The sequence below is a fragment of the Diaphorina citri genome, unplaced genomic scaffold (assembly GCF_000475195.1).
Source record: "Diaphorina citri unplaced genomic scaffold, Diaci psyllid genome assembly version 1.1 scaffold26, whole genome shotgun sequence".
NCBI classification, from domain to species: Eukaryota; Metazoa; Arthropoda; class Insecta; order Hemiptera; family Psyllidae; genus Diaphorina; species Diaphorina citri.
The window spans coordinates 212740-228883 of NW_007377464.1; the positions used below are offsets into that span (position 1 = coordinate 212740).

Sequence of the window (16144 nt, forward strand, 5' to 3'; positions counted from 1 at the left end):
CGCCGCCCCCCCCCCCCATCTGCCCCGCCTAGCGATGTGCCCCCCCTGAACCCCCCGCCCCTGGGTGCACCCCCGCCGATGTACTCGAACCCCGAACCCTGGGGTGGCAGCCCTGGAGCAGACCCGTGGGCCAAGTAGTTGTAGTTTGTTTAGACTGTTGGAATTGAACGTGGCGTTATGTCAATAGTAAATTGAATGGCTAAAGCCTGAGAGCACACTAATTGTGGATTTTACCAATATTTTTTCAGTCCTTAGAAGGCTTATTAAGCTAACAGCCTGTTAAGTTCCATATGATGTGTATAGGCTCAACAGGGCTGTTAAGCTAACAGGACGTTAGAGGCTAAAAAGTGGTGAAACCTACCCTAATTGTGCTAATGTCCGATTATTTTTCGTTCTGGAACGGATATGATTGCATCAAGTTATCTAATTGATTGATTTTAAACTTTGCATTGTGAGTAACCAATGGGATTACATTATCCCATTGACTTATCTTTAGTCACCAAGTTTAGTCCCTGACAGAAGAAGCTAATGGGTCTATCCCTTGAAATTTGACTTTGAGGTTTTTACATCAGTGGAATGAGCACGTACAATCTTTATTTTTTGCTATCACTAAACTTGTGAATCAAGAAACCTAGTTAGCTTGGAGGGTAGCGCGTCTGCCTTGTTAAGCGCTAGGTGAATAGACCCTGCCGAATCGGTTCGTATAAAGATACACTGGCGTGCTTACTGGAACTTGGCCTTGCGTACTTCACTGCTGTCCGCTCAGATCCCTAGAGATCTAAAACCCAGAAGCGTGTGGCAGCTTGAAAAACCTGAAAATGGATCGAGTCTCTATTATGGTCGATAGACTTCGTCTGAAAAACGAGTCCTCACGAGGCTGAGAGCTCTCCGAAATGAGCCAACAGTTCGTGTTGATCCAGACGGTCCTCGGTCCAGATACCAACCATGTAAAACGTTGCACTTCAGTGGTCCTTTTGGTGCTTTCAACGTGCCAATCAATTACTTACCTGTAGCTAAGCTGGCTTTGGTAGGTAGGTAATTGACAATGCGCTGGTGTCAAAATATTAAGCAAGTACTTATCCGGATTAAGGATTAAGAAAGTAAGTAATGAGATCAAAATTGAAAAACAACCAACTAAAATCAAAAGTTAATCTTGAATTAAGTGTTTGTAAAATGAAAAAAAAAAGGAGAGCCTTTTCATTTAGCACTTCTTTGAATACTGTGAATACCACAGGGATTACTAAGTGCCTCCTTTGCAATCCATTTCCATGTTTCACTCATCTCTGTACAGTGCTAATGTCTCCCTCAAGAAAGAGTTGAAACTTAAAATCCCCTTTTCTGGCTTCCTAATCTAATCTATCCCACAACACAAGCTTATATCCCACCTCACAACAAACCATCCCACATCGTGAGACGGAATGATGTGGGACACAAGCTTATATCCCACCTCACAACAAACCATCCCACATCGTGAGACGGAATGATGTGGGACACAAGCTTATCCCACCTCACAACAAACCATCCCACTGCTGGCCTGTCTTCGGTGCACTACACCTATCAGGAGAACACCAACTTAGTGAAAAACATTGACATCATAGAGCCCAACTTTGAGCTGAAACACGAGTTCAAGTACCACTTTGGTATATTGAAAGACGAGAAGCTGAAGTTCGGCTCCAAGTCTGGTCTGCACAATGTTCACATGAAGTACCAGTATGATGGTAATGCAAGGGTGAATAACATAGATATCAGCGTGGATAGCAAGGATTTGACACCGATCAAGATGAAATTCTGACCCAATGTGACCACAGCCTGGTCTAAGATGAATTATGAATAGTGTCTCTCCCTCTTGAACTATCTTGCCCTAATGACACCCAAGTCTAATTGTGGCAATGGCAAACACTATGAAGTATTACGACTGATTGAATAGGAGCAAGGAAAATTACGATGTGCTTACTAGTGATGTGATGGATAGTAGAGATGTGATATGTGATGTGAACAACACACGACTTATCAATCCTCTCTTGGATCATTATTCGGGAATGAGATTGCTAAATCCAATAAGTTTACCTTCTAAGTTTGAATTCGAATTGTAATCTTGACTGTGTCGATCTGCATTCTGCATACCTCTACGTGATGTTTTTTTTTTTTTTTTTTTTTTTTGCCTTTTTCTCAGAGGAGAGCATCTCATGACTGGAGAGACAGTTATGTCGTAAAACAGTTTAGATAACGAGGATGAAACAGTTATCATGACAATATTAAGTAGTCATAGTGAGATATTAAGTAGTTAGTGACATATTTATAAAGTAGCCATTGTTGACTAATATTCAAATTATCGCCAGACCAACAGTCAAATCTGATGTTAACAATACTATCGTGATTATCAATGTTAAACACACGTGATTCACGTGGGATTTCGATAAAGGATTGTTCGGAACAAGGAGGAAGGCTTGAATGAATCATTGTTTGCGAAGTGTGCACCTTATCTGCTGTACTTTGTATGAATTGTATGGTCTCAGAGAAGCTGGTTGATTAAAAATAAATAAATAAAGAATATAAAGGGGCAAAAAAAAGAGAAATTTGGAAGGAATTTTAATTTTGTTAAAATTAAATGGTCGCCTCACTTGGCTAAAATGGAGGTGTTCGCCTGTTCAAGGTGTATCCGAACATGGTCTACCGGCCGTCGGTCGACGAGGTGAATCTATGTTCTCAAGGCAGTGTGGACAGTTCAGTCGACATCGATCGATGGCCGGTCGATTATGTGTGGACTCACCTTTAAATCTCAATTGTCCCTCGAGACTGAGGAGTAGCCTACTGCTGTGGGTTAGAGGGACTTGTTAGTCCTTTTCGAGCAGTATAAATAAGCACCATTATTATTTCATACCTCAGCAATTGCTGAATTGGGGTCTAGGCCTTGAGCTTTGGCATATAGGTATTTCAAATGGGAAGAAATTAAAAATACCTACTTCATGTATAATGGTTATATTCATAGGTAGGATTACTCTTTGTATGTTTTTCTAAACTTATAAGTAGGTATGTAATGTATTGTGCCTTTAAATGACCACCAAATAAAGGTTTATTTATTTATTTATTTTACACAAAAAGCTCAGAAGTAAGCCTAAGGGTTTAGGGGCAAACAGCCTCAAAAGATGGGTCAAGCTTATACGAATCTACGAATTACTTCATAGTTGTTTATCCTCTTGTTTTTGGAACTCTCCGAAGTGGTTACATAATTCTGTTGACTGTTTTAGCAAATTCCAAGATCTAATTCTAACTCGAGAACCAATCAATGCGTTCCTATAGCCGGCACCAGTTGATCTTTTTGGTCTGGTTCCAAGAACATTTACAAAAAAAAAAAAAAAAAAAAAAAAAAAAAGGGGGCCCCCCCAGAAAGGACATTAGCTCATTAGATTTTGGACCCGAGAGGCCTTTGAACACCCCATACGGGGGTCCCTAATATTTTCTGGTGAATTGTATATGACTGCATTGTTCTCTGTGTTTTAACTGTTCTCATTTTTCTGTTTGTTTCCAGGTATGTACCAAGTTATTCTGATTTATTCAACGGCTATTGTTTCCAGTTTGCCTAAAATACTGTTCTATAATAGGAGGTGAGTGACTTTGTGCTCTACGAGACCTTGTTTAGACTGCCCGGGTGGATCCGTTTAAGCTTAACCCAACTTTTGGGGCTGTTTGCCCCTACACGTAAGGCCAGCCACTCACTCTAAGGTAGTCCTGACAGGCGGACCTTTTCAGGCGTACCTGATCGTGATTGGCAAGCGTAAGCCCCAGAGTGGACCTTTTGTGTGAGGACTTAGATAGACTGCCGATGCCGGGGTAAACGGACTTTTCAGTTTCGGACAGGATTGCAAGGTACCATTCAATTTAAATGGGTGACCTGAATTCAGTGCTCTATTGTAAAGACAACTGTGTCCTGATGTGACTCGTGTGACACAGCTGTACATAAGTTACTGTACCAATTACGGGCATACTGAGATAGAGGAATCAGAGAGCAAGATACGGGAATGGGAGAAGAAGAATGGAGGCAAGTGGGACAAAGTGGAAGAAGAGGAGAAGAAAGAAAGGGATTGAGAGGAAGAAAAAGAAGACGGAGAAGAAGAAAAAGAGGAAGGAGAAGAAGAAAAAGCGGAAGAGTAAGAATAAGAAGAGGAGGAGGAAGAAGAAAAAGAAGAGGAGGAAGAAGAAGAAGAGGGGAGGGGGTTAAAAAATAAAGAAAAGGGGAGGGGGAAAAGAGACAAAAGGGGAGAGGGTGGGAGGGGAGAGAGGAAGGAGAAGAGGGGAGGGACCTTAAAAAAAGAGGAAAAAGGGGAGGGGAAGGAAAGAGACTATAGGGGAGAGGGTGGGAGGGGAGAGAGGAAGGAGAAGAGGGGAGGGACCTAAAAAAAGAGGAAAAAGGGGAGGGGAAGGAAAGAGACTATAGGGGAGAGGGTGGGAGGGGAGAGAGGAAGGAGAAGAGGGGAGGGACACTAAAAAGGAGAGTCTTTTCATTTAGCACTTCTGTGAATACTGTGAATACCACAGGGATTACTAAGTGCCTCCTTTGCAATCCATTTCCATGTTTCACTCATCTCTGTACAGTGCTAATGTCGCCATTGGTCGCCACTCGGTTAAGTAGCTCCTCATTGAAAGGAACACGGTTAGCCCAGTGGTATCGCGCTTGCTTGCCATGTAATGTACATAGAAGGTCCCCGAGTTCGACCCCCACCACCATTAAAAATTTTGCACTCGTATTTCAATTGCAAATATTTACTTAAATGGGTCTGATGTTCTCGTCAAGCACAGAGCCGAAAAACTTCGAACCCGGGACCTCCTGTGTGCAAGCCTAGTACCCACTCGGGCACGGAGGTTGCTCATTCCATGCCTATTATGATTATGACATTGGTGGAAAGATCTAATGGATTGTTCAATGTTCATGCCTGAATGATTCGGACATCGTTCCATCTGGTTATTTGTTTTTGAAATTGTTTTTGGAAATGTGGATTAATCAGGTTCAAAATTAAATGTTTCTTACGTTTATCTATAATTTCACGCTTAAAGTACAATTCTACTGTACGATTTATATTAGATAGGTATTTTGTTATTGTTTCTGTTCTTATCAAGCTTTTCTTGTCGAATGCTTTTGTCTGGGGTCAATGCAGGCAAACTCGTCGGGTGCTGTTGTTTCAGTCAAAAATTAAAGTTTTTTCAGCTGATCCACAGATTCAATTATCTGCATTTTGATGTCCCCAGCGGACTGGTGACTTCAGACATGTCAATATGCACGGTAGTACATTTATCCGTACGTAGGGAGATATGACCGTACGATGACACACTTAGCCGTACATGGTGCGAAAGAGGAATCATCTTGAGTAGGAAACCGTCTATCGTCAAATACTTCGATGCAGCTTATGACCCGCCCTGTGCAGTATACAGGGCCGCTCATAGGGGGGTTCATCCGGTGCTGGAATGCTATATTAAAGTGTCTAGCTTTCTGATATATCAGAGTTCCAAAACTCAGTCACTCGAATGGGGTTCTGACACCCTAGTTTTTTTTTTCTCAGTGTAAGAAAGTTATAGCGAGGAGGGGCCTATATTTGAGTTAGGGCCCGGTTAGGCTGGCCCTAAGCAGTATGTGCAGTCTGTAAATGCATGGTGAATATGGCTCATATAAATATGATGGGTTTAAGTACAGTGTGTGAGCAAAGTTAGGAAACAACACGGTGGTGTGTTTATGATGGGTTTACGTTTAGTGTGTGAGAAAAGTTAGGAAACAGCTCATCAGCGTTAAAATGGCATCGGCAGTCTAACTTGGGGACTTTATGATTTGAATAAACATCCTGATATATCAGAGTTCCAGAACCCAGTCACTCGAATGGGGTTCTGACACCCTAGTTTTTTTCTCAGTGTAAGAAAGTTATAGCGAGGAGAGGCCTATATTTGAGTTAGGGCCCGGTTAGGCTGGCCCTAAGCAGTATGTGCAGTCTGTAAATGCATGGTGAATATGGCTCATATAAATCCCTGATATATCAGAGTTCCAGAACTCAGTCACTCGAATGGGGCTCTGACACCCTAGTTTTTTTCTCAGTGTAAGAAAGTTATAGCGAGGAGGGGCCTATATTTGAGTTAGGGCCCGGTTAGGCTGGCCTAAGCAGTATGTGCAGTCTGTAAATGCATGGTGAATATGGCTCATATAAATGGTTCATTAGATGCATGCCGCGTCTGGCCAGTCTGTAGAATGTGACATGCCATAGCGGCCATAGCTCATATATTATGCGACGCGACGATTCAATTGAGTTCCTACTCGGTGATTCCCAAACTATTTAACACGCCTTGAGGTCGAAGATGCATAGTGAGTTATAAAAAAAGAACTTCTATTTTCAGTGGAATGACAAATGAGTCAGACCCCAAAACATGTAGGCATCCCTCTCTTCAGCTCCCTAGGTTCTGACTCATTGACTGAATAGTTCACTGAAAAGAGTAGTTCTTTATTATAACTCACTCTTTACACATCTCTACTTTGGGATGATTCAGGTTCGTCCTCGGAACTGCTGGCTTTCTACTATCCTGTTCTCCTTCTCTTCGATTTCGGGACGATTACACTTTCGTTGTTACAGCTCTTTCTATCAAACCTCTTCTGGGGTGTTTACATTACGACCTCTTTCTTAGTGCCGTAATTGGGCGGATTATGCGTCCTCTTTTTGCAATAACGGAGGTTGAGAACCACTCTCGTCGATGCATCAGGGGTGCCAAAACACACTGGATTACGAGAAAGAAACAAAATACATTTCTCCTAACGCCTCTCTTGAAGTTGACACATTTTGTCTCCCTGCCAAATCTTGGAGTAAAGATGATATCGTTTGATTTTTTGAATTCTGTTTACTTTTTTCATCTCGACAAACTGGTAACCCAATTATTTGTTAATATTTTTACTTTTTAAAGTCATAGATATATATGTGCATATGACGGAAAGAGAACATAGTTTTTTGTTCACTCCAGATTTTTTGTAATACATAGAACTGAAATATGTACCTATGTACCTACATGGAATTTGGTAACATACTCGTACTTCACAGAAAAGCGTAGTTTTATGGAATGTTTTGGAGTAGCGTGGATTTTGAACGTATTTTCGGTATTTTGTGGTCACGGAAGAACGTCTTAATTATCTAAACGAGTTTTGCGAGGTCGAAGATGCATAGTGAGTTATAAAAAAAGAACTTCTATTTTCAGTGGAATGATAAATGAGTCAGATCCCAAAACATGTAGGCATCCCTCTCTTCAGCTCCCTAGGTTCTGACTCATTGACTGAATAGTTCACTGAAAAGAGTAGTTCTTTATTATAACTCACTCTTTACACATCTCTACTTTGGGATGATTCAGGTTCGTCCTCGGAACTGCTGGCTTTCTACTGTCCTGTTCTCCTGCTCTTCGATTTCGGGACGATTACACTTTCGTTGTTACAGCTCTTTCTATCAAACCTCTTCTGGGGTGTTTACATTACGACCTCTTTCTTAGTGCCGTAATTGGGCGGATTATGCGTCCTCTTTTTGCAATAACGGAGGTTGAGAACCACTCTCGTCGATGCATCAGGGGTGCCAAAACACACTGGATTACGAGAAAGAAACAAAATACATTTCTCCTAACGCCTCTCTTGAAGTTGACACATTTTGTCTCCCTGCCAAATCTTGGAGTAAAGATGATATCGTTTGATTTTTTGAATTCTGTTTACTTTTCTTCATCTCGGTAACCCAATTATTTATTAACATTTTTAAAGTCATATATGCATATGACTTGACGGAAAGAGAACATATTTTTTTGTTCACTCCAGATTTTTTGTAATACATAGAACTGAAATATGTACCTACTTGGAATTTTGTAACATACTTGTACTTCACAGAAAAGCGCAATTTTTTTTTTTTGAATGTTTTGGAGTAGCGTGGATTTTGAACGTATTTTCGGTATTTTGTGGTCACGGAAGAACGTCTTAATTATCTAAACGAGTTTTTGAAGTTTTGTGAACCAAATCGTCAGATGTCATGTGATCATGTGTGAGAATTATGTTCCAAGTCTTTCGTTTATGTTTTCATAGGAAGAAGTGGAGTGTGGAGTTCAGAAGTGGAGATGTCATTTCTTCGTTTTGAGTCCGCGATGACGCGTGATCTAATTCCAGTGAAGTTTATTGAAATGTTTGAAATCAGGGTTTCTTGAAGCAGCTGCTACACTGGTCAATCGACAACACCTGAAGACAGGTCCTCACTATTGATCTTTCTTTTTTCATTCCACAATCCACTTTGCTGACATTGCACCAAAACTCCTTTGTTCTTACTTATTTTATGTGGATTTCAGTCGATGGTCTTTTGTCGACTATATAGGCGCAGCTTCAAAAAGCAGATTTATATTAATTGTAAGTTCACAAAAGTGGGAATGATATCAAGGTAAACGCGTCAGATTCTTTAACTTTAATACCTATGTACTATAGGTACTTATTTATAAATGTTTTCTAAAGTTGATACTTTGTCAAGTAGCATTATAACTGGAGAATGAAATGAGTAAGAAATAAGTAACTCTTTTTTCATTCCACAATCCACTTTGCTGACATTGCACCAAAACGCCTTTGTGCTTACCTATTTTATATGGATCTCAGTCGATGGTCTTTTGTCGACTATAGGCGCAGCTTCAAAAAGCAGATTTATATATGAATTGTAAGTTCACAAAAGTGGGAATGATATCAAGGTAAACGCGTCAGATTCATTAACTTTAATATGTACTAGGTACTTATTTATAAATGTTTTCTAAAGTTGATACTTTGTCAAGTAGCATTATAACTGGAGAATGAAATGAGTAAGAAATAAGTAAGTTACTAGGTACTTATTTAAAGAAGGGTGTAAATGTCATAGGCTCATAGCTATAACCTCAGTACCTAAATTGAGTAAATACAGCTCCCATGGCGTAGTGGTCACTGCACTCAGCTCCCATGGCGTAGTGGTCACTGCACTCGCCTTGCACGCGGGAGACCCGGGTTCGATTCCCGGCGGGGTCAAGAAATTTGTAGATGTCAAGGACATTAGGGTCCGAATTTTTGGCAGGATGAAAAAATGCAGCTTTGTTATTGTTACCTAAGATAGTACTAGAACTAGAGATTAAAAAATAAATTTGGCTTGCTTGTTCAGAGAGGGTCATTTTCCCAGTCAACTTCCTGCATAGCCTTGATCGTGTGATATATGTAACATTAGACTACAAGACTAAAAGTGTGCATATTGTGTTACCTATGTATGTGACGTCGACCTACAATATGTGGACATTCCGATGATACCTCTAAACGTAAATTGATATAGGATCATAGTCCGGTATAAGAATGGTTCTAGCCTGCTTGAACTTTGCGCAAGAATTGTAAACAACACCGCGCGGTCGAGATAGGTTCGGTCTTACAAGTCAAAATTTCTACACGTAAAGGTGTGTCCAAACAGAGTCAAAAATGTAAATGTAAATGCAATTTCTTTGTGTTATTATGTCACAACTTTGGTGCTCACTGCAGCATTGTAGGATTTTTCCCAATACTTACTTTCTTTTTTTTCCAAGAGGTTTGATAGAAAGTCTTACCTTACCTCTAACTGCTAAGGTCTTATATCGTCCCGAAAGTGAAGAGAAAAGAAAGACAGGATAGGGGAAAGCCAGCCGTTCCGAGAACGAACCTTATCTGTTTAGGATGTAATCCGCCTCGGGCGGGAATCGAACCCACGACCTAGCGCTTATAAGGCAGAGCAAGTCCCTAGTTCCATCATTTCCATTCTAATCGTTGAGTTACATAGTAAATTCTTACGCCTGGCTTTTTACATGATCCAAGACAAATCAGTAAATTACGCCCGACTAACATATTGTTAGGTATGCAATGAGCAATAACTATAATACTATAATTTTAAGATTTTTTTTTTTTAAAACCTACTAGCTATTTAAAGATTTTAAAGTTAAACCTATAAAATGAACTAGTTGTTTAACGCTTAAGCAGTGTTTTTCAAAACTCAACGAGGAGCTACCTTAGGTGTGCCGCGAGATCACAAAACTGGAGCCGCGGAAAGACTGGAGTCTTGAGAAGTGTACCACAGACTGCCACAGTGGTGACATATTTGAGAAAAGGTGTTCTAGAATCTAGATTTATTGCCTATCTACCTACGTAATATTGATATTTTATTGTCGGATTTCCTTGAAAAGTCTTAATGGATTTCAGTATGGATGTTTAGTTCCACTTATCCCCCCGTTAATCCCGTTATCTCAAGTTTTGATCCAACGATAAATATTACTGGGAAGCCCAAGAGACGGTCGCCTGGTAACCAGGAGGGCGCGGGTTCGATCCCAGCCGTGAAGAGTTCATCCTTATTAAACGGATAATGTGAGTGGGTGGTGAAGAAAAAAATTAGGGAGGCAATGCTGCTCTCTTATACGAATGTAAGCCAACCTCAGTTGTGAGTGGTTAACACGTTGGACTTTGTGTTTGGAGGTTGATGGTTCGAGTCCAAGTCAAACGATAAAAATTATCTAGGTGTAAAAATTGGGGAACGATATTTGTGACAAGCATTAAATTTAATTACCTATGCTTACTTAACACAGCTAAAAATTTCTTTTTTTATATGGTTTTATCTCTCATGAGGAGCCCATGACTCTTAACATTTTCTATGAAAGTCTTCTTCTGCAAAATTGTCCTGTATGAATCCCACCCGAAGTCACAATGGTAAAACTCTAAAGGTTGGGTGGTAGAGAACGGCCGTGACCTTGCCTCGAGGTTCCGTTCCACTCAAGAGTCAAACAGTATTATCGTTATGTAACAGCCTTCCTCATTCGTGATCCACACTAACCCTTAATCCCGGATGATTGAGAATTAAACCCAATGCTAACACTTGGTTCATCTGAACACGTAAACTCTCGTTAACTTGTTTACTACGCGAGAAAATAATAAAAATCTCCAGGAGTCTCGTTTATGGTCGATCTTAGCACTGAGAGTTAACACTATTTATGAACTCGTATTTATGAACAAGAATGATCGTTCTTAGATCAGTCTCAAGTCAAAATTGACCAATCAAATGCCTTGAGACTATGCTTGGCACGAACTTAAGAGCCAGCATTTTGTTCATAAATATGGGTGTTAGGGTTTTCTCTTTGACGTCACCCATTTGATTTACACAGGTCAGTATTTCATTAACTCTGGATTATCTGAAAGCTCTCCGTGGTAAGATCCGGCATTAGTAAGCCTATAAATATAAATACCTACCTATTAGTAAATATAGTGGTTCAGAGAGCATAGATGAGTCCTTGTTTTCCTCTACACTACTCTACAGTCTACGTGTTCGATGCTCTATGCCAGGCATGTCAAACTCAAAATGTATAGAGGGCCATTTTTGATATTTGTTGAACATTGGCGGGCCGCAGGTATTCACAAAAAAAAAATAATAAATAATACGTGTGTATATAACGCCTCCAAGTACGTAAAAAGATACTCTCTCAGTAAGTACGGTGTGATTGAAGATATTCTGGTATTGAACTTCTAGGACTGACCTCGCGAACTAATCATTGGAAGTAATCTGAATCTGTAATGGTTTGTGCGATGGACAAAGCAAGAAGATACTTTGTAACAGACCAACTCGGATTCCCATAAAAAGCCATCAGAAAAAGGAAATTCATTGTTCAAAAAGACTGAGATATTGGGAAGGTCCCAAAAAGATCAGAGAAAGTTCCAGGAAGGAATTTTACAGTCAATTGGCCCCCCATTAGCCATCCAGACAATTATGTTTGCAAACCCAGGAATTCTTCGAGAATGCTGTGCAGCAGTCATAGGTAATTCATCAAATGGGTGTCCGGATAAAAGACCTGTTACATTTTTTTTTTTTTTTTTATTTTTTTTTTTTTTTTTTTTTTTTTTAAAGAAGTTTTATTGGGTTACAATAATTTTATTTTGGTAATCATACAAGTAGTAGGTACCTACATAAAAATTTACAATTGCCCAGTTGCCTGGCAACGCTTTTCTCCAACAAGGTACTTTACTTAAAATTAGGTACAAAAGAGCTGTTGACACTGACTTTGAGAGCATCTGACAAGCATGCGCATACTATGTGTGGGAGTCTCCAAATCTCGTACGTCTGAACTCTGAACTAGATCCAGGTGCTAGTGATTTTAATCCGAATTTTTAGTAAGTAGGTAAAGTAGATATTATTTTATTAGATACGTTTACCAAGAAGTACTTTTTAACTTCATTTTGTTTCAAAGATTAAAGTAATACAATAATAATAAAAATAAAAAAAAATGTCTCCTTGTGAAATATTATTAATTTATTTAATATTATGCCCTTGTGGCTCGACGCGGGCCGCACAATTTGACCAGGCGGGCCGCCAGTTTGACATGCCTGCTCTATGCGCTATGGTTTCCGCTCCACAGTCCACTCTGTTTTTAGCCAACGACATTAATTTAATGCTAGAGGTTGAGTAAATCGTATCAGCAAATGCCCTTTGTGTTTTGAACTCTTTTTCCACATTATATCAAAATTGGACAACAGTTCAAGAGAAATGGGTAAGTAGGATTTCAGTAAACATCCCTCCAAGTAATCGTGTAGCTTTAGGGACCATATATGACGCCTCCAAGTACGTAAAGAAATACTCTCTCAGTAAGTACGGTGTGATTGAAGATATTCTGGTATTGAACTTCTAGGACTGACCTCGCGAACTAATCATTGGAAGTAATCTGAATCTGTAATGGTTTGTGCGATGGACAAAGCAAGAAGATACTTTGTAACAGACCAACTCGGATTCCCATAAAAAGCCATCAGAAAAAGGAAATTCATTGTTCAAAAAGACTGAGATATTGGGAAGGTCCCAAGAAGATCAGAGAAAGTTCCAGGAAGGAATTTTACAGTCAATTAGCCCCCCATTAGCCATCCAGACAATTATGTTTGCAAACCCAGGAATTCTTCGAGAATGCTGTGCAGCAGTCATAGGTAATTCATCAAATGGGTGTCCGGATAAAAGACCTGTTACATTTTTTTTTTTTTTTTCACTTTTTTGTGAAAAATAAAATACATTGCCTAATATTTGTAATATGTATAAGTCCATCGAAGCGTAGACGCTTTAAATAGTAGTCGCCTGAGAAAATTAAGGGGTATACCTAAAAAAACTGATTACACAAAATTCAACTGATTGGCCATAAGGAGTGCGAAAATTAGCTGACTGAACACAAGGCAATATGCGAAACGGCTGTTAACATCGTTTGGCGAAAGAAAATTTCGGAGAAGTCGTACCATTTGTACGACAGGCCTAATATATGGTTTCTGATGATTATTAATTTTCCAATGTAAGGAGGGTCTAATGTCACTCCAACAGACTTTTATTAGTAGTCATTAGCAATATCTTAGTTATCTATAGTGAGCTCAGTCTGTAAAATTTAGATTTTGTGACATGGGCCTTTCTTTCGGGCACCCATTCAGTTATAGTTATTTAGACTCTTCATTGGTTACCTATACATGTTATAATTCAATTATTGCCTAGGGCAAACTCTACCATTCAATCTTGTATGATCTTCAGGAATGATTTGTTTGATAACATTTTGGAATTTTAGAAAAGCACATGATGAGGAGAGGTCTTCATTTCTGATCGACTTCCATGTACCCTAGGAATTCAAAACAGCAGATAATACCATAATACGTATCTTAATCGTAGTAGTCTCCTATGTACATAAATATCTCTATCTACATAATTATTATGATAACTTGATAATGGCAGTGAACTACAAGGTTATCCAAGTATCTACAATGTAAGTAGTCTTGAGTTCAAGTTTCAAGATGTAGATATGTACGAGTAAAATAAATACGTACATTGTACATGCATAGGATAAACATGGAACAGGGAGGAGAGGTTTGATCTATGTTCTGATTCTGATTTCAGCTAACATGATGTCCTTTGGCTTAGGAGTCATCAATGGATGGACATCAGCCACACACCGTTATTTTGTCCAAGATCAGTCACCTATAGGTCCTTTGTCTCATTCATACTTTTCTTGGCTAAGTTCCATTCCATTCCTGTCAGCACTCCTAGGCTTGTTTGTCTGGGGTAATCTATCTGAAAGACTTGGCAGGAAACCTACTGGTTTCATACTGGGATTACCTTTCACTATCATGTACATACTTCTGTGTGTCAGTCACAATCAAACAGTGGTTCTGGTTGCCAGGTTTATCGGGGGTTTTGCCAATGTGGGCTGCATCATGTGTGTTACCCTATATGTAAAGGAGATTGCTAGCGCTGAGATGCGGGTGCGACTGACTAACATCATGGCAGTGTCTATAGTGCTTGGCTCCCTATATGTGATATCAGTAAGTTCTATCGTAACCTATGAAGTTCTACATCAACTGCTGTTAGTGTGGTGCATTGTGTACTTGATCCTCTTTTCATTTCTGCCAGAGACACCAGTCTACCACATAAAAAATGATGACTATGAAAAAGCCAGACAGAGTTTGGAGTGGCTGAGGCAAACAAAAGACGAGACACTCATTAGCCGTGAGATTGAAGCTCTGAAGGAGACATTTATCAATAAAACTGGTATCAAGTTCTTGGATGTGTTCCGTAACAAATATTATTTCAAGACAATGCTCATCAGTGTGTTTCTACAGATTACAATTAATAATGTGACTGGATTTTCTGTGTTCCTTACATACAGTAGTGAAATATTTGAGCAATTGCTTCAAGATGAAAATGTAGCATGGTACAACATAATATTTACAGCACTACAAATTATTGGAGGTCTCATTACATTTGTGGTAGCAGATAAATTTGGACGTAGAACATACATTGTGAGCTCAAATATTATATTGTCAGCTTTACTCCTGACTTTGGCCTTGTGTCAGTACCTAGAAATTCAGGTGTTCAAAATGTTTACTGTTCTTGTAATGTTTGTTTTTATTTTAATATTTTTTGCAATCTCTTTTCCTATCATGTACATTTACTTCAATGAGATCATCAGTAGTGAGTCTAGTAATCATATATTCACCATTATGATGTTGGGTAAGAATTTAGGCTGGTTTGTGAGCACAAAAATGTATTATACTATCAAGGAGCACATTGGCTTGGAAGGAGTTTTCTTTTTGTTTAGTTTAGGGTCATTGTTGCTTGCACTGATTACACTCACCTTTCCCGAATCCAAAAACAAAACACTAAAAAAATTGAATGAAGAATTGGTAAGATAAAACTTTAGAAATAGCCTTTTCAGTTTTTTTTTTTTTTTTTTTTTTTTTTAAATTTGAGTAGTTTCTTTTTTAAATTATTTAAATTTACTTTTTCACCCTTCAAGTTTAGGTAATTACCTACTTGGTTGGTAAAATATTAAAGTTGTTCTTCTTAGTGATACTCATTTTCCTTTTCTTCATAGGAGTAACGAATCTCATCTAGAATTTCAGACAATGCCATTTACGATTCCAGTACAGCTTACAAAGAGCCTAGCTTATTTTTAATAATAGGTATAAGTTTTAGTTCTAAGGCATAGAATAAGAAAATTTGTAAACACCGAAAGGTAAAATACAATAAAAAATATTATTATTATATTAATGTTCGTTCTCCGAACGGCTGGATTTCTCCTATCCTGTCTTCCTTATCTCTTCGTTTTCGGGACGATAAGACCTTAGCAGTTACAGTTCCCTCTATCAAAGATTCAAAGCCCACCACACCACTGAGGTTGGCGTTACACCGTTTGGAAATTTCATTCACGTGTGACATAGCCAAATGCCATCGTATCTTGCACACATGTGTATTCCAAATTCAGCATATGCATTAACACATGTTGCATATGTTTATGTTACATGTGTTGAAACACGTGAGAGCTGAGTGTGTATTTTCGGTGCTCCAAATGGATTCCAGACGTAAATGCCCGCGGATTTGACAACGAAAGAGTCGTTTGTTCCTTGTTCGAAGAATAAAATAGGTTTGATAGAGGGAACTGTAACTGCTGAGGTCTTATCGTTGGCGAAAGCGAGAGAAGGGGGATGGGATAGGGAGAAAGCCAGCCGTTCCTAGAACGAACCTCATCTTCGCATCTGTTTAGGAGACAGTTTTCTCCGGTGATTAGTAGAAGGGTAAGTAACTAGGTATAGCATTTATTTACACAAAAATTAACAAAATTGAACTCT

The 16144-nt window shown here is 39.2% G+C and overlaps 1 protein-coding gene across 2 annotated transcripts; it reads left to right on the forward strand.

Moving 5' to 3' along the window:
• The first annotated feature begins 11436 nt into the window (after nt 1-11436).
• On the forward strand, nt 11437-15230 carry LOC103510354 (facilitated trehalose transporter Tret1-like). 2 transcript variants are annotated; one of them, XM_026824429.1, is made up of 2 exons: nt 11437-11817; nt 13914-15230. In XM_026824429.1, the coding sequence occupies exons 1-2, from the start codon at nt 11769-11771 to the stop codon at nt 15206-15208; spliced, it is 1344 nt and encodes a 447-aa protein (XP_026680230.1). In that variant the 5' UTR covers nt 11437-11768; the 3' UTR covers nt 15209-15230. The 2 variants fall into 2 exon arrangements, with proteins under 2 accessions (XP_026680230.1, XP_026680226.1); XM_026824425.1 differs by lacking the exon at nt 11437-11817 and adding an exon at nt 12336-12970.
• The last annotated feature ends 914 nt before the right edge of the window (nt 15231-16144 follow it).

Coding starts and splice junctions, on each gene's coding strand:
- LOC103510354 (XM_026824429.1), top strand. CDS start 11,769: ATGTTTGCAAACCCAGGAATTCTTCGAGAATGCTGTGCAGCAGTCATA. Junction 11,818..13,913: donor ATGCTGTGCAGCAGTCATAG/GTAATTCATCAA, acceptor TTCTGATTTCAG/CTAACATGATGTCCTTTGGC.